Source organism: Musa acuminata, chromosome BXJ2-3 (assembly GCF_036884655.1).
Source record: "Musa acuminata AAA Group cultivar baxijiao chromosome BXJ2-3, Cavendish_Baxijiao_AAA, whole genome shotgun sequence".
Lineage (NCBI taxonomy): Eukaryota > Viridiplantae > Streptophyta > Magnoliopsida > Zingiberales > Musaceae > Musa > Musa acuminata.
In genome coordinates, this window is record NC_088340.1 from 6,384,189 (window position 1) to 6,408,773 (window position 24,585).

Below are 24,585 nucleotides of genomic sequence, written 5' to 3' on the forward strand. Positions count from 1 at the left end.
AAAATATTATCTACATATAGATCAATAATAATTAGCTCCCACTCACATATCAACATTGATCAATGATAATTTTCTTTGTATTTATCGATAATCATAAAATCTAATTATATTTATAATATATCTTATCTAGATCATATAATCTAAACCTTCAAATATATTATCTAGATTGGAACACCAAACTTTTCTATTTCTGTCCCACGAGAATAAAAAAATAGAAAACTTCAGGTTGTCTTGAACAAGGAGACGGAAGACAAAGAATCTCGCAAGCATCTGTCTCATGGCGCCCACACTACCAACAACCAAAAAAGGGGTCTTCACTAAATTATTCATGCCTCTTCTGATGTTCCACACTCCACCAGACAAACAGGTGCTATCTATCAGCTGTAGTTTATTTCCATACAATGACAAAAGTTAAATATTTATCCACACGGTAAGGCAAGACTATAGAATGAGAGCCACTTGATCATTATCATAGCGTCAGTATTTGAAATCTTTAAAGATGGATAGCATTCTAAGGCCTTTGAATTCCCCGTTTCTTCTCTCTCTCTCTCTCTCTCTCTCTCTCTCTCTCTCTCTCTCACACACACACACACACACACCTCATTATATCACCATGTTATGATCATTACAGCATTCTACTCATGGCTTTATGTGTTGTAGCACAGTCACAAGTTGGTGTCCAACATTTAGTTATCCTTGTAGCATGCTCCACGCAGCCATGATGGAACTTATACATCAGCATTACTCAATAGTTCTCTAAAGTTCCCACAATTTATTATTACTGGTATACTTTGCTTCTGAGCAGAAGTTCTTCCTACGTAACTTTGAAGTTCGTATAAGACTGATGAAACATGGCTTTATTAGAGTAAACTAGAGATGCACACAACTTCTTGTGACTTGTCAACCGATGTTTAGCTCTGGACACTCGCCGGCTTCGTTTTAAGACAAGTCAATACTTAACTAAGCAATATAACAGAGAAGAAAGGAATCTGTCGTCCTCCTATCCAGTGAATCTCTCTCTGCATACAAACTGGGAGCTACTTCCATTATTGGATTTCAAGCACGGACTTGTAGTCGATTTTAGGTTCGGTGTGATCATGTTACCAACTTAACCAAATTAATCAATGCTATATCTGAGACAGGCTGGATATATTGGTTGAAGTGTCCCTTTGAGGTCTTTGAGGCAAAAGGTTTCTCCAAGTTGTGTAAGGTCATGGAAGTTGTTCAGCTGTGGCTTTAGGTTCACTGTATTTAGCATTTTCATCTGAGAAGTTGTCTGAAGAATTGAGAACTTAGATTTTTTTTCTTAGATTTTTAATCAGTATTTTATGATATTTATCAGAAAAAAATTTCACTACTTGTATGGCGACATTCTCACTATTTATGTCAATTAACATTAGAATCAAGAAAGAATTCATAGTCCTTTTTATTATGTTGAACCGATCAAATCTTGTTTGGATCAATTTGAAATTGAATATTTTAAGTGAACCGATCAGATCTCGTTTGGATATTTAAATTTTAATTTAATTTTAAGTGTAATTGGGTTTAATTTTAGTTTAATTTTATGCGTGATAGAAATGTTGCATGAACATTTCTTTTCCTTTACTCCATTTTATCGAAGACTTCCTTCCTGCTAAACCCACACCGGTAAAACTAGAGCGTCGTCACTCTCTTTGAAAGGATAAGACAATCCATTCCAAGCGAACGTCGGCAACCGATATATCATGCATTTGATGGTACGCTAATTGTTGGCTTGGCTGCTGGTGATGGAGGTGGCATGTGACTATGACTCTCTCTTCCTTAATCGACTGTTGCCTTCCGTTCATTGCTCTGATAAAAGGAAAATAACGATGATTACTACATCCATTCTTCAAAAACTAAATGATCTAAAATATTTTTCATCAAATATTATAAAAAATATATATTTTTTATCTCTTTTATTATTATTATTATTATTATTATTATTATTATTATTATTTTTAACCAATAATTCTTTTCAATATGTCAATTTTTTTTATAATAAAAACATTGATGGGTTCCTCTAACTCTCATTTTGATCAATCATGATCTATACTATTTTGATCTCTTTCTTGAAATCTGATTTTCATTTTAATAGTCCAAAATTGAATTGATCGTTGTCACCCTTGAAGATAAGGAATTGAATATGAACACTTACTCGAACGTCTATCATCTTCTTTTTTTTTATTTTTTTTGGATCTATTAGTCTTCCTTTCTTTTTTAATCAATATACTCCTATTGATCTTCTTCGAATATAATACCACATTGTTAACTTTGATATCATATTATTGATTTTTCTATAGTTTTTCAATAAATAATAAAAAAAATCTATAATATCCCAATAAATTTTTTTATCCTAATCTATTTAATTAAAATTAAAACTTTATCTTTTATTTTATCTAATCTTAACTATTTGAATTAATTTTAAGAAAGGGGTTGAAGCCTGTAGTTGATGCAACACGCCAACTTGCATGGATCCTTAAAAGGAATTGGAATATTGCTATGTAAACAAGTATCCAAATGATTCCTTTATGATCAATCAAGCTAAGTGTTGGATAACATCTCAAAAACCTATTCTAGCTAACGATGGCCTAGCAATTAAGCAACCCAATCCACAAGCCAGTTATAAACATGAAAGGTACATGTTGGCTATTGGTTTGCTAGGATTTGGGATACAAGATAAGTTGGGTCGACCATTGTTGACTTTTTTTTTTTTTCTTTTAGTGGTCCTTTAACCTTCCAACTGTGCCCAAATAGAAAGTAAATTATAAAAAATGAAAACCAAAATTACATGTATCTTCCTTTAAAGTTGGTGATTTTTTCTTTTTTTCCCATCTAAATTATATATATATATTCAATTCTTCTAAAATATTTGATATAATCCTTCAAATATCTAATTTTTTCCAGGATCAAAATGAAAGAGATAGATAATCCTAATGCAATAAATGGAGGGTAAAATAATTAATACAATAATAAAATCATTTTAGGTATTTAAAATTTTTATATTATTTTTAATTCAGATAGTCTACTTATAATTATAGTATGCTAATTTTGGAGGAACAATTACAATTTGTATACTTTAAGGATAGATATGTAACAATACTTTAAGAGGATAGACGTGTGATATAAATAATTATAATGTGGATGCAATGCTATCAACGTCAAGAGTTGGTGTGCACAAAACTTGCAAGTCCAGAAACCATCTTGGTTGTTTCATCCACACATTCTTCATACTCATCTCCACCAACACCAACAACGATCGTTGTCTGAGAGTACACATTTCGACTGTTAGAGATGAATTGCACTTTCACCTACGATCTGATGGTGTTCTCCTCCTCACAGCATGAACTCGAGACGCAACAACCTGCAATCTTCTCCATCTATTTAAACGCCCCAAAACCTACATGTGCTATCAATCCAGTAGTTGCAGGCCAAGAAGAAGATGAGCTTCTCCGTGACCAGAACGTCCCACTCCTTCGTCGCTCCACGCGAACCGACTCCCAACGAGACGCTCTCCCTCTCCATCATCGACCGCGTCGCCGGCCTCAGGCACATGGTGCGGTCGCTCCATGTGTTCCAGCACGGCGAGAAGCCGGCCGAGGTGATCAAGGACGCACTGTCGAGGGTGCTGGTGATGTACTACCCCTTCGCCGGCCGGTTCGTGGACTCCGAGCAAGGTGACGTGTGTGTTGCTTGCACCGGCGAGGGCGCCTGGTTTGTCGAGGCGTCCGCGAACTGTAGCCTCGAGGACGTGAAGTATCTCGACCTCCCGCTCATGATCTCCAAGGATGAGCTCTTTCCTGTGCCAAGCCCAGAGTTCGACCCCATAAATCTTCCTCTCATGATGCAGGCATGTATACTTTGATGATTTCATGACATGTAGCACAGATCTGTATGTTCTTGTCCGTGATCTTAAGACTGTGTGCGCGCGCGCGTGTGGAGTTGTGGCGAGAGGGACTTCTATGGCAAGCAGTTGACTCTACGTTCTTCTCCCTTACAGGTGACGGAGTTCATCTGCGGCGGATTCGTCGTCGGCCTCATCTCCGTCCACACCATCGCTGACGGCCTCGGTGCCGCCCAGTTCGTGAACGCCATCGGTGAGGTTGCTCGGGGCCTTCCGAAGCCCATCGTGGACCCGGTATGGATAAGGGAGGTCATCCCCAGCCCTCCCAAGCTCCCTCCCGCTGGCCCACCGGTCTTCCCCGCCTTCAGGCTGCTCTACAACACCATGGACGTCTCCCACGACGCCGTCAACCAGATCAAGGCGCAGTACTTCGAGCTCACCGGCCACCGCTGCTCCACCTTCGACGTCGCGATCGCGAAGCTGTGGCGGTCGCGCACCCGCGCCATCAAGCTCGACCCCGAGGCCCACGTCCACCTCTGCTTCTTCGCCAACACCCGCCACCTGATGCAGCAGCTGCTGCCCGCGGAAGGCGGGTTCTACGGAAACTGCTTCTACCCGGTGGCCGTCACCGCCCGCAGCGGCCACGTCGCTACCGCGGAGCTCGTCGACGTGGTGAACATCATCAGGATCGCCAAGGCCGGTCTCCCCGGCAAGTTCGCCAAGTGGGCTGTGGGGGACTTCAAGGAGGATCCCTACGAGCTCACCTTCACGTACGACTCGCTGTTCGTGTCGGACTGGACGCGATTGGGCTTCCTTGACGTGGATTACGGGTGGGGGAAGCCGCTCCACGTGATACCCTTCGCTTACTTCGATTTCATGGCGGTCGGCATCATCGGGGCGCCGCCAACGCCCAAGAAGGGTACCCGAATAATGACGCAGTGCGTGGAGGAGGAGCACATGGAAGCCTTCCTAGAAGAGATGAAGTCTTCCGCATAAAAGCAACAAGAAGACTCCATGTTATCCGTACATCATGTTGCATAAGCATGCTCAAATTACCATAGCTTAGAGATCCAGTGGAGTGGTGAATTATGCAGGATTGGAATGGTTTATTGTGATTCATGTAAGCAAGTGTTTTTGTTGTGCAATAAAGGTTACTTCGACAAAGTGTTGTCCGCAGCATGTTGCACCCTCACTGTCTTCCATTGTCCTCTCGGTGTTCGATCTTTTGTCTTCTTCATCTTCTTTCAACTTCCATGGAAGCAATCCAAGGTAAACTGCATGCCGTAGTGGCTACTTGCAAACAGGCAATAGGAGATGTTCTACGTGGGGCTCATAGGCACGTATGACACAGTCAAATTCCTAGGATTCGTGGCTACTGCACTCTGGACACCATAACACGTGCTTTGTCATGCGACACGTAAGTAAAATGATTGGTTTGTCATACGTGGCTCGATTCCATTGGTTCTGTTACCTGAACTGAGGCAGTCGGAGGCAAGGACAGATCTGCGATTCGACCAATCTCGGCCGTCGGATGGGTGGCATCTTCCGAGCTTTGACCGTCTAACGAGCGGTTAAGATTCGAGCTGTAGATATGACGATGGGAGCTTTTATTGTTTGGAAACTGTCACGGCCTTATCGAACCCGTGGTTCCACCAAACCACGATCATCATCATGACCGTCCGAGAGGCATCGTGCGGTGAAGATTCACGACCTGCTGCGGATTACACCAAATCCTCGTGTATCAGACCTGAAGCCGTAGTCGTACCTACCCAACATCGCCCGAGGTATCACATCGCGACCAAACCCTAACCCTAATTTAAACCCAAATCTAACCGAACCCTTCTCCGTGCCGGATCGATCCATTCGCTTCAAGAGAGAAGAAAAATAGGAGATGCCGAGCGCGGAAGAAGCAGAGCAGGAGCGCGCTGTCTTCGAGGACGAGGAGGACACCGACGACGACGACGAGAGCGACGACAGCGAAGATGAGGACGACGACGGTGGTGATGGCCAGGCCTCCCAGGCGACTTTGCCGCCGCCTCCGCCGCTGCAGCCTCAGGCATCACCTGCGGCTGGCCATCCGAATTTTGCCGCCTCCTCCCATCACGCTGCAGACCCTAACTCTGACCCCAAAGCCAACCCCAACCTAACCCACGCCGCTACCGTGGCTTCCGCCACCACCAGCACCGCTACCGCCGCTCCTCAGAATGGTGCGATCTCGGTCCAAGTACTATCCGTCTCCGCCGCCGCCTCTGCCCCCTCCTCCGACGCTGCCCTATTCATTCCCTCCTCTTCCTCCGTCCCTGTCCTGGTCTCCGCGGCCTCCGCTTCCGAGGATAGAAGGTCCCTTGCCGTCGTCGCGTTCGATGATTCCCGCCGGCTCTTCCAGCGGCTTTGGACCGACGAAGAAGAGATCAAGATTCTGCAGGGATTCTTCGAGTTCACATCCAGGCGCGGCACCACCTTTGCCTCACACCAGTACGACACCGGCCCCTTCTACGAGGAGATCAAGAAGCAGCTCCAATTTGAGTTCACGAAGAACCAGCTCATCGAGAAACTGCGCCGGCTGAAGAAGAAGTACCGGAATTGCGTCAGTCGAATGCGGTCCATGGGGAAAGACTTCGCCTTTAAGAGCGCCCACGAGCGGGCCATCTATGACATCGCTCGGAACATCTGGAGCGCGAGCGTGAAGAGGGCCCATGAGAGCGACGATGAGGACTTGAATACCCCCAACAACACCATCCCCAACGAGGTCATCACAGTTCCCATCAACGAGGGTTCTCTGAGTTCTAATAGAAGGATCTCAAGATCGAGAAGGCGCTTGAATAGGAGACTCGCGGAAGAGGCAGCTGCAGCAGCACCAGTTGGAGGAGTCGGAACAGAGAATTCCACTCCTATGATGCAAACGCCTTTAGCTTCAGCATCTGGGATGCCAAGCATCATCGAGGAGACTGTGAAGAGCTGCCTCTCACCTTTGTTTAAGGAGCTGATAAATTCTGCTATTGGAGGGCCTCTTGGTCCAGGACCCAGTGGTGGGACATCACCATTCAGCCTGCTGCCCCTGAGCCTTGGGGATAGTTCTTTGGGGGCCCCAGGGACACCTGTGGATGACAAATGGAGAAAGCAGCAGATTCTGGAAATGGAGGTTTACTTGAAACGGATAGATCTTGTAAGGGACCACATCAAGGCGACCTTGGAGGAACTCAAGTCTTCAGGGAACTGATTAGAGGTTCTGCCAGAAAGCTTGCAACTCTTAGTGCTGGATCCTGTGCTTTGATTTGTGATTCTTGTTTCCTTGGACAGTGTTAGCTATACTGGACTTCAATGGACTATGTTTTCGCCTTCTTATAGTCCCTAATTAGTCTTAGTTAACTTTGATCATTTCCATCTTTTGATCTTTGTTTTTTGAGAGGAAAAATAGGAGAAAAGAAAGTGGGCAGCTTGATATGGAAACAACTCTGCTTTCAGGGGTAAGGATGCGAAATTTGATCCTTCCTAGAATCTACTTTGGTGGGTGCTTTGTTCACTGCCTTTATGCTGTTTATGCTTTGAGAGTCACTAGTTTGTGGAAGCACTTTTACACTAGATTTTCATATTGCTCACTGATCTTTTGTTGATTGGACAAGACTACTTGTTTTCTCTAGGATATTGTTACATGCATCATAGTAATTAGGATTGCTACATAATGCTTACTATTGATATACTTATTACTTCTTAAGACATCGTTTGCTCTTTATTATACCGTTTTGTTAATACATGTTCTCCATTCCTTAACCAGTAAGCTCTAGTCTTAGACACTAAGCATGACAGTATTGTGTACAGTACGACAGAACTAGATGTTGCTTGGATGTCGTTGGATTTGAAATTTTATGCATGAATTTGTAATTTGAAGATGGAGAAGATCTTTTGTGACGGAGAAGGTGCACTAGAAATTGACAGTTAGTGGCAAATAGTGTTTAGGTTATGGAAAGAGAAAAACATAGTATAGTTGATGTAAGGATGTACAATAACTTGGGAGAAAAATTAAGGTCGTATTATGGAAAAGACAATAATTTAGGAGACTTGATGTAAGGTTGCAACAAAAACAGAAATAGGCATACATAAGCAACAGTACAATAACTGGGAAAATTAAGGGCGTATTTCATATAAATGCATTTTCTTCAACTTGGTCCCTGAAGATGGCAAAGCACCAGGCTTGGGAACTAGAAATGGTCAATTTAGATGCTATAAATACTATCTCTGAAGCATGCCAAATTACCTATCTGGGTAGCTATTATCTCTTTTAGAAACTTAGTCAAATAAGTTTGTTTGGGGCAGCATATTACTACTGATTCTTTCATTTACAAGATGCATTGCTTGCAATTACGAATGCTGTATTAGTAGTTATTGGCATCACACTGTTTAAATGTCAGCAACTCATGATTTATTAGTTCTTTTATGTGGATTATTTTTTTGAAGAAATTAAATTATCTTTTACATTGATATGGCATAGAATTTTTACAGGTTTTAGTTTGTTTTCTATCAAAGGTAGGGTAAATTATCATGATGATTGATATGGAATTACACTTACTGTATTTATTACTCAAATTGTCACTTGATACATGGGCATTTAAATATCCTGATAGGTGGAATATCAGGAAAAACAGAAAGTATAGACATACATATATATATATATAGAGAGAGAGAGAGAGAGAGAGAACACTTAGAGAGGTTTTCTACTAAATTTTAGTTTTGGTATATTGGGTCATGCTAGTAAAATTCACTTGAGATAAGCAATTTATAGCACTAGATTATCATAAAATACTTTATGTTCATGTGGGCTCACTAACTATGTTCCAAGTCGACGTTGATGATATGATTGTTGTCATAGAAAGAAATGTAGGAACTACTTATATTTAATATAATTGAAGCCTATATATATGCCTCGTTCTGTTTGTGACTCCTAGAGGCAGATGCTTAGTTATATGGCATATCCTTTTACCCATTAGCTTTGCATTAGAGAAATGGAAATGGTTGCATGGCTTGATATTATAAATTATCTGGATCATGTTTTGAAGTTCTTACATGTAGCTTGTTGGACAAGTAGGTTACTTGGAACTTTACAGATAATCTCTTGTCAGGTCTTATGAATGAACTTTCCAAAACATATAATTGCATGATGCAACTTTATGTCACGCCAGCCGAGGTTTTTATCTTTCTTTCCATTTCATTGGTTTTTGGTCATTTTAAGTCAGTTTCAATGGTTTCAATTAGTTTGCATTTGTTTTGATGGTTTTGAATTAAATTGAGGTTGAGATCTTAAAATAGATTATTTTAAACTGCCACTACCATATGCTTGCCTTTGAGGTATGGCATAGCTCATATTTGATCACGAATATGGTTGTTTGTTTTTCAAATTTAAATATAATAATTAAGAATAATACATTAAGGTAAAATAATAAATGTTGTACACTATAGCAAATTAAGAATTTATAGGATGACATTTGCACTTATTTATGGAGATGTTTAAGTGATACATTATAAGAAAACTTGAAGGTTTGAGTTATTAATGTCATGTCATCACAAGCATATGTTAGGGTAATATATAATAGAAATGGAAAGGAAATATTAGTTATGTGACTGAATTTTTGTGCTAATGCCACCAATGCATGTTCCTGCATAGCTATTTTCTGTTGATTATGCTGCCACATATTTAGCTTACACAATAGTGGTGTGTATCATAGCCACATGGGCTTTATGCTCTGCAATCATATGACCACATTGAGATATGCTGTTGCACAGAGCCACAGATTGCATTTGGGTTGCAAACAAAATATTTGTAAGAAAAATAATGTGTATCTAAATTTCATAGGTCGAGCACATGTTAGAGTGCTGATCCATACCGAATATTCTTGAAGTAATTTTTTCCACATGCCAGACCAAAATTGTGTTTATAATGTATATAATGCAGCAATGAACCATAAAATTAGGGAAATTATGAAATATATTAAAAAATATGGTACACAAATGTCCTTTCTTACCCATTGTCTTTAAGATAAAGACACTAACGATTGAAAGTAAGACCGAAGTAATCTTCATTTTATTTGTTGTGGATTGGTTGTGAAGACAACATACTTTCTATTAATGAATGGTTTTCCCTTTATTGATGATGTTGTCTTCACTGAGGCTACGAGCTTTATGATATTAGAGTTTGAGGATTAGGCATGTATAGAATTCATGTTTGGATTGATAGAATTGTGTCAAACAATATTGTGAATTATTTGATAATCATTAGCTAAAATTGGACTAGGCTCTTAGTTACAAGCACTTCTTGTTTATGCACATGCATATGTCATCATTATATGTTGATAGAGAAGCTTATGTTATAACAGAAACAGAGCCCACTTTTCTATTTACATTATTGTTTCAGTGTGCTAATGCTGTAGCATATTTGATCTTTTTGCGTTGGAATCCTGAGATGTTTCTTAAAAATCACACAACCTTATTTGAATCCTTACTGATTGACTGAAATTAAGTCGGCTATTGTGAGATGCACATGCCTCAGTTCTTGCAAAAGGTCCTCTCCATCATTGAATTGACTTCAGTAGTGCGCACTGGGCAGTCGTAGAGGAGATTGATAAATGTACCTAGTTGAGTGATACTTGTCTTCGAAGTGTTTCATTGGTTTCTAGGTCTTCTTGTTCTCTCAGCAGTTTAGTTCAGGTGCTTCAATTGTCTTTTGGCAAGATGTGCATTAGATAACAGTCTTGTTTTGTCTGCATTTGGACTGTTTGATTTCAAGTTTTGCCTGCTTATTTTGCATAGAAATATATTTTGATGAAACTCTTTGGAGATGATTTTGGTAACCATGACAGGAAATGGTGTCGGTTAATGTAGAAGTTTAAAGTACAAGATACAATGAGTTCTTTTTTTAAGAACCACACAAATTCAGGTAACACATCAAGTTTTTGAGTTGGAACAGTAAATGTCTTCATTAACAACCTTACAAAATTGCATGAAATTCTTTTCAAGAGGGTCAATAGGTATCAAGTTGTGTTTGTGGAGTTCCAGATGTTTGATCTCTTGTAGAAAGTGCTCCATTATTGAAGTGATGTCAGCAGCAGACAGCCATAGAGAATATTGCCAGTATGCAACTTTGAGTCATATGTTTGTTTTCCTTCAAATTACATGATTGGCTAATAGCAAATTTTCAATGGTCTCAGTTTGGTTTTTGAACTGAACAATATTGCAATGAAAAGCAAATGTTTTGGAATTCTTTTGCTGTTTCGCTTGGAGATATGTATAGCTTAGCTGATCAGCAATGCACAAAACAAGGGCACAAGTTTGTAAATATTGCAGCAGGTGTGAAGGAGCTGCTCTTTGGAAATGTACTTTTGAATTTTCTGTGGAGCATCTTTTACATGTATATTTCAGAATGATGTGGACAGCAAATGGTACTCTATGAAGATAGCACATACTTTTGCCTACAATGCAGAGGTTTTTTTTGTTGTTTCTGCTGCTGGACTTGGTTCAATGGGACAGACATTTTAAGCTGGTAAAACATTTGGTCAAAATTGCCTTCATAAGTTGGTCAAAATGCACTTAATTCTGAATGTTGCTGAATCAGAAACCATTCAAGGCTCTGGATATGTTTCTTTGACTTCGTTGGATGGGATTTGATTCTCAAGACGTTGCAAATGGAATAGTATGTTATCTTCCGTACGTGGAAACTTGTAAGGAGATCAGCAGCTACATATTTCACCAGGAGTTTGCGAGAATGGTGTTGCATATGTAGGTTATCAACATGAACTTGGTTGGTATCCGGGGCTACATGCTATTGTTTATGTATTTGATAATGCTTTACTTTCCTAAATGTTGCATAAAAAGTTGAAATGATTGCTTAGTTGGAGTGAGGATCGTCATTTCAGTATCAGATCTTTTTCAGTCATCTTGTTGGATCAGTACAAGTCAATTTTCTCTGATGTACCATTAGTTGGATCAGTATCAATCAATTAGTGTCAATGTATTTTGTGTCGGTACATTATTATTTCAGATATAAAAGAAAAATACGAAGAAGGCAGCAAACGGAAGGAAGAGGAGGGAGGGAGGGAGGGAAGTGGAGACTAAGAGGAAGAGGAGAAGAGGCGTACTGATATGTGACGATGCACAACGGTAGTGTGTGATGATATTGTGATGTATCTTACGTATGATTAAGGCAAGTCACTACGTGGTTAGGATGCATGAAGAGGTCAGTTTGTGTGCAGGAAGTGCGATTTGGGTTCCGCTACTTCCTTTTTACATGAGTGAATTGATTGTTTCGCATCGGTTCGAGCGATCATCAATCATTGGTTGGAGTCAAATGTCACAAGCATCAATGTCAAATCAATTATTCGAAGACAAATGGCATTTTATGATTAAATTAGATTTTGAGAAAAATTGAAGCTAAATTTTCACTTGCAAAGCAGCTGACTTAGACACCACCGTTTGGGCATATGGAATACATGTTTTCCCTCTTGCATAGTTACTTGATGAAACCATCAATCAGGTAATAAATATTTCGATCATGTTGATTATTACTATGTAGAAAAAAACTAGCAACCAAGGATCTTCATGGGAATAATCTCCCTTCGGTCTTTGTTCGAGCAAAACGACATGCAAGTTGGAACATAAAACATTTTACAGCTTAATTTTTAGGCATTTCTCATGCTTATCATCATCGTCATATATAGATAAGAAGAAAAAAAGAAAAGAAAAGGGTGCATGCCTAGTTTAATCTCTATCCTCCAATTCCATGCCCATCAAAGTCTTTAGAATATAAGATAATGTGGTGAAGGTTTAATAGGTTGCATGTCACAGACCTCATGTCCATGAATCCATGAACCAAGTCCAATGCCAAGTAGTAACATATTCTTGTAGCTCGTGGTCTCAATTAGCACATCCACAACTCCAAAAAGCTGGGTACCTTAAAGATTTTGATACACACCTCAGCATGTCTTAAAGATGCAATCCCTTGGTCAAAGCCCATCTTTATAATCATAATATCATGATGATCCTCACAGGCTGATTTCTTTCCATCTCCATCATCATTTAACCAATCTAAATGCTACCCCCTAATCCCCCTTTCCATCCTAACACTTCTTTCCATCCACCTCAGCATGTCTTAAAAACAGTGAATTAAAGATGCAATCCCTCGGTCAAAACACTCCTCCTGCTTCCCCCTATAAAAGGTAACTAACTGTACACAGCATACGGTACACATGGCCAGGAAGAAGGTAAACCTTGCATGGATCGCCAATGACTCCACGAGGAGGGCGACCTTCAAGAAGAGGAGGAAGGGGTTGATGAAGAAGGTGAGCGAGCTGTCGACTCTGTGCGACGTGAAGGCGTGCATGATCGTGTACGGGCCGCAGGAGCCGCACCCGGAGGTGTGGCCGTCGGTGCCGGAGGCCACCCGGGTGCTCGCGCGCTTCAAGAGCATGCCGGAGATGGAGCAGTGCAAGAAGATGATGAACCAGGAGGGGTTCCTCCGACAGCGCGTGGCCAAGCTGCAGGAGCAGCTCCGCAAGCAGGCGCGCGAGAACCGTGAGCTGGAGGTGGCGCTGCTCGTGCACGAGGGCCTGGCGGGGCGGAGCCTCGACGACGTGAGCATCGAGGACGCCACGAGCCTGGCGTGGATGGTGGAGATGAAGGCGAAGGTGGTGCACGATCGGATCGAGCGCGTGAGGAAGGAGCACGTGGCCGCCGCGCTGCGAACGGCGGAGACAACCGTGGCCACGAGGGAGAAGACGCCCGTGGAGGCGGCGATGGAGGCGCTCCAGCGGCAGGACTGGTTCATGGAGGTGATGAACCCCAACGATCACAACGTGATGTTTGGTGGAGGGGATGAAACGATTCCATCCTACATCGACCACAGCAGCCCATGGCTCGATCCTTACTACCCTTTGAACTGAAACCTCATGACCTCACTGGTCATGTCTGATGTCTGTTGTTCCTTCTTCTCTCTCGTTTGGTCCTTTCTTCTTCAGCTAGTCATATTAACTGTAGGATAAAGGGTGTCCCATATGAACAAATAAGAACTTATTCGATCAAATCTCTCCTTCATCTATTTATTTACGTTAACATACGGTTTTATTGAAGGCACAAAATGGCAAGCATTAACTTCAAGTGTCAATGATGCAGAACAACAATCCATCATATCAAAGCAAGAGAAGCTCACTCACTTCACCGTGCTCTTGGACAGAGAGATACAGCTCGACTTACCTTTACTAGAATGGCAAGTGATGCAGCTATTCATCTCAATCTGATCACAATAAATATCATGGATAGGAGATGACAAATATCAATAGAATTGAATGACTCATTATCATCATCTTCCACCTCACTAGAACTAGACAGACAATATGACAGAAAGTGAACACCAAACAGGAAGCATTTGTTTGCTCATTTTTAAGAATAATGGAGGACATGAGAAATTATATCAGTCAAACAATTATGCACCAACTCCAAGAGTGATAGAACCTAGAATAATGACTTGTAAGTCAAATCTCAGAAATATATCTTAATTTTCATGTAAGTTTGCTGAAAAACCTCGAAATGCTCGGTCCTTATTCATTTCAAGACTCTAATTTAGGAATATCCATTGCAATTATGTTTCATACACCATACACTCATTTATTTAGCACATCCATTCTCAAAACTATATTCAACGTTTTTGAGGACTATGCTTATTCCAAATGCAAGCATCAGTAATTACTTGCTGCACAAATGGAGACCAATTATTACCTCAATTATAAACTTGATTATTTTTCTAAGTAAGAAGGATACTTGGATTTTCTTCGATATATCATATTATTTAGCCATCAATCGATATAGAAATTATTCTCAAGAAACTTTGGTTTGATAAAAAAATTATATTTTCTTTCGGGAATAATAATATTCCATGAACTCCATATTTGTTTCTAAATAAAAAGAGATAAATTCATATGATTGTGGAGAAACTCAGAAACATAGTGATGAGATAAGTATTAATGATTGATCTTGCAACCCACATATTAATGTCGCATTTTGTCTACCCACTCAGCCACCAGCTTTCAAGGATTTGGCACACTAAATTACAAGCATTATTCTTCGCAAAGCGACATGATGGGATTCATTCAATGAGTCGAGCTGTGTGTGTGGATCAAAGTTGGGAGGCTCCAAAACCAGTATGTTTTAACTTTGCTCATAATGTGTTTTCCATGGTCTACATGAAATCCACTTGATACATTTATGTTGTATGTAATGCAACTCCAATTGGAGGTCAACCTTCTCACTCTAAAAGTAAATGTCATGATTTTTCTTATGTCAATTTTTAGAAATGATCTTTTCATTGATACTTGATGCTCTTATTAAAATTTGAAGATATTGACTAATTTAGGTAGTAAAAATATTATCTTCAACTCTCATCATAAATTGGACTGAATTTTTATTTTCACCTTAAATTACTTAGCTAGCTTAGCTGATAAAGATTTATCCTCTATTATTCATCATTCATAACAAGTTTTATACTAAAATATTATGAAAATATATAAAAGTTGTAATATATTTTATATAATTATGATTTCATATAGCATGTTCTATTGAAAAGAATTAAAATTGATCTATCTCCTCCCTCCTCTCGTTATCGTTGTCGTCTTCGTCTTCTCCTTCCCAAGTAAGCTTATCATCTCATCGACTAATTTGGAGCCTATTATACAATTTCACTTATAAAAATTATTTTAACAAAAACTGAAAAAAAAAATATTTCCCGTTTCGTATGAATCCTAATTATATTTAAAAGCAAGTGTTTCTAATCCATCATAGTCAGCTCCTCGTCATAGAAAAAAAAATATTAATTTTTTCCATCTAATCTTAAACTTATATGTATATATTTTAGGGTAACTTATAGTACTTGTTTTCATTCGTTGGTGATCAATGATAATGAAAAATAAATTAAATATTTTTTAATAGAATTATAGTGTTCTTGGCTACTCGACAAATCACTGTAACTTTAGTCGGAAACTTTGTAATCCATTCGGTGAAGGAAAGAACTGTGAATCGATTCACTTGGTTGGGTTTTGATGAGAAAATAATTATTTTTTGAATAAATATATTTTACATATTTTAAAAAGATGGAGTATATAATGTTTTAAATATTTTAAAAACATATTTTAAATAAATATGGTCAGCCATACATTATTTTTTTATGACTATATATAATGTGTTTGTGTAACACTTGGAGTAGACCACCCTATGGACCGGCCAAGAGGGTGGATCATAAATGGGCGAAAAAATAGATGGTAGCTTTTGGAGGGATATTTATGATATCTTTAAAATATCGTATGATTGTTTGGAAATAATGAAAAGAAGGGTTGCCATTTGAAAAATACTAAAAAGAAAATAAATTTCTTTAAAAAAATACTAATTAAATTATATGTTTGATATTTTAAGTATTTTACTATCTAATAATTTAAATATTTTAAACAATAGTATATTTTAAATATGCACATTAATTTTTTTTCCTAAATCTGTGATTAATATTTACTTGACCATTGTTCGAATTTGATGAAATATGCATCAATTATTGACATGAAAATAGAAATTAAAATATAAGAATTTGATATCGCAAAATGGATTGCAACCCCCTTCCTCCTCCATCAGCCATCTAACTCATGCAATAGGAGAATTATCTCAAATCTAAAGAGAAATACAAAAAAGCATTTTCATGGTGGATGCTTGCTTTATTGGACCAAAATTATTGAACTTCTCTTGCACAGTACTACTATTCACTGGCTTTTTTTTTCGTTCTCTTTGAATCCATTATGTATGGACAGCTTTGCATCGTCATCTCAATTATCCGTCTGATTAGAACAAAAGATGATTCCATAAATTAGACCCTGCTTTCAGATTAAAGAGAAAATGAGACCCGGATATTATTTGATTGAATGTGGATTTTTCTCTATAATTTTTTTAGTACCGTGCACAGAATTTAAGTTTTTATTTGAACTATCGATGCATGAATTTGAAGTACTCATGTGAACTATGGATACATGGCGGTCCCATTCTTCTTTCACCATTACCTCTTATTTTTTTTTTATAAATAAATATTATTATTTACATTTTATATTTTAGCATAATATAATGTTATATTTTCTTTTTTTTTAAATAAAAATAAAAATTACACTCTCACGGATTGATCGATGGTTCAACCGATGACTCATTAACCCAATCTTTTTCAAGAAAGTGAATCTATAATCCGACTTTGATAACTACAGTTTTGAGTTAAGAATAAAGTTTGATGATATTAAATGAGAAAATGAAAATAACTATTGAGGCACAAATGAAAGAAATTTATTTATTTATTTATATTTATATTAGCTTTTGTTGCTGAGTCATTTTCAATCACACGATGCCTCATGCTATGTGTATTGATGGACGATGATCCAACTCCACGACATCTTTGTAAATTGTTGGTCTACATACCCTCGAATGCAAGGTCAACCATGCACAGAGTTTTCCGGATACAAGCTTCCCCACTGGCTGATGACTCGCGTGGCAGCTTTCGGGGTGATGGATAGCAGCAGAAATCTTTCTTATGGCCGCAAGAAACTTGAATCTGAGCGACACAGTTGTGTGTCCACATTTTGTTAGTGCAAATTGATAGAAATGAAATGACATAGAAAGAAGAAGATTGTATTGATTGATTGTATTGATCGAAACAGTACATAATACTTCATATTTATACATGTTTAGAAGAGAGAATTTTCCTCAACAGATTTATGATATCTTATCATGTAGTTAGGGAGATCTTGACAATTGTTATCACGGGAGATCTTGACTGTTGTTGCGGTTGTTATCATGGGATATCTTGATTGTTATCATACCCCCGCAAGACGGTGCTTCTGTCAAGGACGCCGATCTTGGACCGATGTGATAAAAGCGATTTGCGGGTGAGAGGCTTTGTGAGGGAGTCCGCTAATTGATCAGCCGTATGTACGTGAGACACACGTAGTTGATGTTTGATAACTTGTTCTCGCACAAAGTGAAAGTCGATGGCGATGTGTTTCATGCGGGAGTGGAATACCGGATTGGCGCATAGATAAGTGGCTCCGACATTGTCACAATATATTATAGGAGTAGAGTTGATGTTGATGCCAAGTTCCTTGAGGAGATTCATGACACAATTGAGTTCTGCAACTGCGGTGGCAATGGCACGGTATTCAACTTCAATTGTAGAACGTGCAACTGTCTTTTGCTTCTTGGAACTCCAACTGATCGGATTAGGTCCAAGGAAGAGAATATACCCCGATGTGGATGTTCTGTCATCAAAATTCCTTGCCCAATCAGCATCAGCAAAGGCATGGAGATGAAGGGGAGAGTGTTTGCGAAAAAAGATGCCATGATTTATAGTCCCATGAAGATATCGTAATATTCGTTTGACTGCAGACCAATGCATAGTAGATGGTCGATGCATAAATTGAGATAATTTATTGACCGCAAATGAGATATTCGGACGGGTGAGAGATAAGTACTGTAAGGAGCCAAGGACTTGACGGTATTGAGTTGGGTCTGTAGTAGAGCTTCCATCACATAGTTTGAGCGACTCGCCAGTAGACAAAGGTGTTGTAACTGCCTTTGCATCTTGCATGTTCGTTTTAGATAATAGATCTTGAATATACGTTGTGATAGAAAGAGCCCGGAAGATATATATGTTGCTTCCACTCCCAAAAAATAGCTCAAGGTTCCTAGATCTTTAAGGGAGAACCGATCTGCTAAATGCTTAAGGAATGTCTTGATTTCCATAGGATTATTGCCTGTGACAATAATATCATCCACATATACCAGAAGATATAATATATTGCCACTTTGGTGACGAAGAAATAAGGAAGTATCAGACTTAGAGTTGATGAAGCCAATTGATACAAAAAACGAGCCAAGTTCAGTGTACCAAGCTCTTGGAGCCTGACGAAGTCCATAAATAGCTTTTTGTAGTTTACAAACATGCTTTGGATATTGAGGGTGGATGAAGCCAAGAGGCTGCTGCATGAAGACTTCGTCAGTTAGGGTCCCCTGTAGAAAGGCATTGTTAACGTCGAGTTGACGTAAATGCCAGCCTTTTGAGATGGCCAAACTCAAAATAAGTCGAATTGTTGTTGGTTTAACAACAGGGCTGAATGTCTCTGTAAAGTCAACACCAGGTCGTTGATGAAATCCTTTGGCCACTAGACGCACTTTATATCTAGCTACGGATCCATCTGGGTTCCGCTTAATTCGAAAGACCCACTTACACCCGATGATGTTTTGTGTGGGATGAGAGGGTACAAGAGTCCATGTAGAATTATGGATGAGTGCATCATATTCTTCACACATGGCTTTACGCTAGTATGGAGATTTTTGGGCTTGAGTAATTGTGGTAGGTTCAGTAGTCTCTGACAAGGATGTTGTATACCACAAGCCCAAATCTAACATGTGTACTTCGTGAAATAGTCTACAAAAATAACATAAAATCTAAATTTGTCAAAGGAAGTGAGTGGAGCGGGGCCCCAAACATTAGTGTAAATAACCTCAAGGGGTTTAGAGCAAAATATAAAGGATTTTCCAGAGGGAAGTCTATGACTCTTATTACTTAAACAAGCATCACAATGAGTGATGATGTTATTGGTTATAAGCGTAGGAAGAGAATAACGGGAAAGTAATTTTTGCTGAATAAAAGTTGAGGGATGACCAAGACGACAATACCACACATCAGTTGGATTATTAGCGTAGGAAGAGAATAACGGGAAAGTAATTTTTGCTGAATAAAAGTTGAGGGATGACCAAGACGACGATACCACACATCAGTTAGAGCTGCGACCGACGAGTAGGCAATGGGTTGGGTGATTTATGAAACTGACGGCCACTGTAGCGAGAGAGGGAGGAGGAGAAAAGCAGAATGATGTGCTGCAAAGGAGGCTACAGCGATGAACTGCAGCGAGGAGGCTGCAAAGGAGGTTGCAGCGATGCACTGCAGAGGAGGCAAAAGCGGGCAAGGAATCTGAGGGCACAGGCGTTCCTTTCGTTCCCCTTAAGTTTCTCACTGCTCTGATAACATGAGTACACAATACTTCATATTTATACATGTTTAGAAGAGAGAATTTTCCTCAACAGATTTATGATATCTTATCATATAGTTAGGGAGATATTGACTGTTATTATCACGGGAGATCTTGACTGTTGTTGCGGTTGTTATCACGGGATATCTTGATTGTTATCACAAATGACGGACAGAAGAATCCAAATCAACATAACCAGTGAACGAAGCCAAGATGGGTCATTGTGTCGGACAGATCGTTTTGTTGTAGATGAAACCGGAAGAATCGGAGGTCAAGCTTCGCCTTTACGAGTTCTCCCTTCTGCAAGACTGATGAGTAATCTCGGTCTCGTACTGGGTGCTCTGTTGGTGGTTCTGATCTGGTACTTATGGAAGGGGTTGAAGTATCTAACATGGAGGCCATATGTGATCACAGAAGCTTTCAGGAAGCAAGGGGTGAGAGGCCCTGCTTACAGGTTCTGGTCGGGATCACTCGGAGAGATAAGAAGCATAAGCAAAGCCGCCATGGAGCAGATCTTGGACGTAAAGTCACATGATATCTCCACGAGAGTTCAGCCTTTTTACCGCAAGTGGACGTCGGAATACGGTCAGACTCCATCTTCCCTTCCTCAGATCCTGCATAACTTATTTGTAATTTCCACTGTCATGCAGAAAAGAATCAAGTCCTCCATGCGGATTTCTTATGTGGCTCCGCTGATAGTCGATCCGTTGTTCTTCAAGCAGGTGAACCATTCTTGTTTTGGTTTGGACCAGAGCCAAGGATTTGCGTCTGCCACCCGGAGCTAATTAAGCAAGTTCTTGCGAACAAGTTCAGGTTCTACCCCAAGATCGATCCGCCTCCCAACGTTACGTCCCTCCTGGGCAAGGGATTGATCCTTGTAGAAGGCACGGAATGGGTGAGGCATCGAAGGGTCGTCGGCCCTGCTTTCCACATGGAGAAGCTCAAGGTCAGCTTCCCATATCTCTTCTATGACCTCAATTTGATGTCTGGTCTGGCCTAGCTGATGGTGTAATTTACTGTAATTGGATCAGAAATCAAATTGTTTGTTTCTTTTGGACCTTTCGTATCGATTAACACAAAGAACTCGTTGCTTGTTGTAGATACTCACAAAGACAACGGCAGAATGCGCGAAGGCAATGTTAGAAGGTTGGGAAGCAGAGTATCAGCAGAAGGAAATAGACGTGTCTGCACAATTTCAAGAACTGGCAGTAGATTTGATCTCTCAAGCCACTTTCGGAAGCAGCTTCACGGAAGGGAAAGAAGTCTTCCTAGCACAGCAAGAACTCCAGAAGATCGTGGTAGCCAGTAATCTTAGTATAAATATCCCAGGAACCAAGTAAGTGTACTTTGCACCTGAGTCTTGCAGGGATATGTCATCAGGCGTTGAGGAATCCTTGATCTGGATTCATTTGCTTTGCAGATACATCCCTAGCAGGAGTAACCTGTACAAATGGAAGCTGGAGAAGAGAGCGAGGAGCAAACTCGTTAGTATCATTCAGGCTCGAGTGGATTCCAAGGAACGCTGTGGCTACGGAAATGATCTGCTTGGCTTGATGTTAGAAGCTTGTCACAAGCCAGAGGGGCAGATCCTGAGCATGGACGCAATCGTAGATGAGTGCAAGACGTTTTTCTTCGCAGGGCAGGAGACCACCGCCCAGTTCCTCACGTGGACTATGTTCTTGTTGAGCACAAACCAGAACTGGCAGGAGAAGCTCCGGGAGGAAGTGCTGCGAGAGTGTGGGATGCAAAGCCCAGATGCAGATATGCTCAGAAAGCTGAAACTAGTAAATCCAGTGCCCGTTTTATCCATGTAAGCTCGATAAAGCTGTGGTGTGACAGTGTGTCGATCCTGTGCAGGTCACCATGGTTCTCCTGGAAACCTTGAGGCTCTACGGCCCAATCGACGTGCTAAGGAGAAAGGCCGGTAAAGATATGACCTTGGGGAAGATCAACATCCCCAAAGACACCGAGATAGTGATGCCGATCATGCTGACTCATAGGAACAAGGAGATATGGGGACCTGATGCTGATGAGTTCAACCCACTCAGATTCGAGCACGGGGTCACCAAAGCTGCCACACACCCCACTGCGCTGCTCGCGTTCGCGGTAGGGCCGCGGGCTTGCATCGGCCGAAACTTCGCCATGTTGGAAGCCAAGACTGTGATCACAATGATACTGCAGAGGTTCTCCTTTTCTCTTTCGTCCGAGTACAAGCACGCTCCTCGACGCTCGATCTCTGTGCAACCTCAGTACGGCCTTCCTATCGTTCTCAAGCCGCTGCGTGCCGGAATCAGAATTGGTTGATGCTGTAGTTCTATCTCTATGTCATCGTGCTTATTATTATCATGTAAGCGTATGGCCCGCATGGTCTTGGTGCTGTATCTAAATGTCGAGGAAACCACCTGCTAATTTGCACTGGATTTCGTAGTCTGTGACTTGAATCCAACTATAAGCCCATAAATAAAATTATTGGTGGTTCTTTATTGGTTGGTGCTCATTGTTTCTTGTTTTCTATCATATAAAATTAGAAGACTAACCATGTATTATTACGGATTTAATTGATTTTATCTAAGTTGTACGTACTCTTGTATGTTCATCTATAAAAATATTGTGATCCTTTACGAACTTACAAAAGATGAGACATGTTAAGAAAGTGTTTAACTCAACATCTTACACATTTTAACAAATATTTTATAGATAATATAAATTACAAATATATATTTTGTAAGTCATGAATGGTTGTACGAGAAAGGGTCCGAGATAGTCTTTTATGACAAAAAATTCTAATAAATACCCACAAGACACTGCTTGAACAAATCAACTATAGATAATATTCTAAAGATCAATCCAGTCATGTACCACTCATATAGCCGAAACTAGATAAACACCCAAAATGACTATTTTGGTGATTTATTTTTAGACAGTTTTGCCTCTGCATGATAATTACACATAACTTTCATTTATATAACTAAAAGAGCTATGAAAGTCAATCAAAATGGGGTTACTAACCCTACTACAAACCCTCTACATATTGTGTTATGCATGAACAAAATCAAAAGACACCGATATACACAAACATTACATCAAACACCTTATGTATAATACTTATTCCTTCGACGTCCTCCCCGAAGCCTTTACGGACGCTACATCTCCTCACAATTGCTAAATCTTCAATCTTTCATTTTAGTTACAATGCACCTCTCTCAACTTCCAACCGCTTTCCGTCTCTATTGTTAAATAGTCAAACTTTGATCCACAAATGTTACTTTCAAATTATTAACTTTAGTCAAGCGAGTTGTGTTGACCTTTGTTAGTTCAAAAGACCTTTCTTATTATGTACTAGTCTCTCAAACATCTTGTACTACTTGAACTGGATAGATACTTGTTGGATTTTAATAAGCATTGTTTTAATAGATTTAAAAGTTTTTTAGGTCTTTTCTTTATAAAATTTGCTATTAATTTTTTTTCTACTTAGTTATCACCTCCAAGTAGGTTTACATCACTTTTGTTTTTAATTAGTATTTTATTGATAAATGAAGCAGACAATCTACTTTCAATAGAATCTATCACCATTAGTGAGGATTTGATAATTATTATTTTTCACTAAGTCTCTTCGAAGGGTCCTTGAACATGTGTATAGCTCCTTTACTAGACAAATAAAAGAACTAGGATATTCGATTTCACATATTCTCTTAAGAGTTAAGAAGGAAAAGATTACTTAACTTTGCCCATCTTCTAAAGGGTTATACTTTATGCACTAAGCTGGTTACAAGGCTTCGTCGACTCTTTGCTTATGCTTATGAAGCATCTAAAGTGTTTGCACTTATTGTATTAAGTTAGTTACTATAATTTGCCTCTTTATTATTATTTAACTTCTAGAATGCAAGAAGATTTGACTGAAAAGAGTAATATTTTATTCTAACTTGGCGTAAGTCTCCGATAGTTTTAATCACCTTTAGGATTATATCGTCTTCTTTATAATTTCTACTGCCTACTCCTCTAAGTGGAAAATATAATACTACAAACTACCTATATTGTTCTTTGATCGAGCACTCTTGCATCAACCTGAAATCCTCCATTTTTGGCTATCTTGATGAGAAGTCCATCGACACTGATCTTACAAAATTTTCTAACCTCTACTCTTCTGTATTATCTCAGTACTTACAGATATAGTCTTCTAATACTCTATGATCAGCCATACATTTATTTTATTATGACTATATAATGTTTTTTTGGAACACTCGGAGCATACCACCCTATGGACCGGCCAATAGGGTAGATCAAAAATGGGCGAAAAAATAGCTGGTAGCTTTTGGAGGGATATTTATGATATCTTAAAACTATTGTTTGGAAATAACGAAAAGATGGGTTGCCATTTGAAAAGTACTAAAAAGAGAATATTTTTTTAAAAAAAATACTAATTAAATTATATGTTTGATATTTTAAGTAATTTACTATCTAATAATTTAAATATTTTAAACAATAGTATATTTTAAATATGCACATTAAATTTTTTTCCTAAATCTGTTATTAATATTTACTTGACCATTGTTCGAATTTGATGAAATATGTATCAATTATTGGTATGAAAAAAGCAATTAAAATATAAGAATTTGACATCGCAAAATGGATTGCAAC

The 24,585-nt window shown here is 39.3% G+C and overlaps 3 protein-coding genes and 1 pseudogene across 3 annotated transcripts; all 4 read left to right on the plus strand.

Moving 5' to 3' along the window:
* Positions 1–3,347: 3,347 nt before the first annotated feature.
* LOC103977676 (acyl transferase 4) lies at positions 3,348–5,026 on the plus strand. The gene is made up of 2 exons (XM_009393255.3): positions 3,348–3,868; positions 4,019–5,026. Exons 1-2 carry the CDS (start codon positions 3,461–3,463, stop codon positions 4,856–4,858), a joined length of 1,248 nt encoding a protein of 415 aa, XP_009391530.2. The 5' UTR covers positions 3,348–3,460; the 3' UTR covers positions 4,859–5,026.
* A 637-nt stretch (positions 5,027–5,663) lies between these two features.
* Positions 5,664–7,240, plus strand: LOC103977677 (probable transcription factor At5g28040). The gene has a single exon (XM_009393256.3). The coding sequence runs from the start codon at positions 5,754–5,756 to the stop codon at positions 7,080–7,082; it is 1,329 nt and encodes a 442-aa protein (XP_009391531.2). The 5' UTR covers positions 5,664–5,753; the 3' UTR covers positions 7,083–7,240.
* Positions 7,241–12,636: 5,396 nt separating this feature from the next.
* On the plus strand, positions 12,637–13,845 carry LOC103978074 (agamous-like MADS-box protein AGL80). The gene has a single exon (XM_009393776.3). The coding sequence runs from the start codon at positions 13,096–13,098 to the stop codon at positions 13,786–13,788; it is 693 nt and encodes a 230-aa protein (XP_009392051.2). The 5' UTR covers positions 12,637–13,095; the 3' UTR covers positions 13,789–13,845.
* A 6,493-nt stretch (positions 13,846–20,338) lies between these two features.
* Positions 20,339–22,430, plus strand: LOC135607108 (cytochrome P450 709B1-like; annotated as a pseudogene).
* The last annotated feature ends 2,155 nt before the right edge of the window (positions 22,431–24,585 follow it).

Coding starts and splice junctions, on each gene's coding strand:
- LOC103977676 (XM_009393255.3), top strand. CDS start 3,461: ATGAGCTTCTCCGTGACCAGAACGTCCCACTCCTTCGTCGCTCCACGC. Junction 3,869..4,018: donor ATCTTCCTCTCATGATGCAG/GCATGTATACTT, acceptor TCTCCCTTACAG/GTGACGGAGTTCATCTGCGG.
- LOC103977677 (XM_009393256.3), top strand. CDS start 5,754: ATGCCGAGCGCGGAAGAAGCAGAGCAGGAGCGCGCTGTCTTCGAGGAC.
- LOC103978074 (XM_009393776.3), top strand. CDS start 13,096: ATGGCCAGGAAGAAGGTAAACCTTGCATGGATCGCCAATGACTCCACG.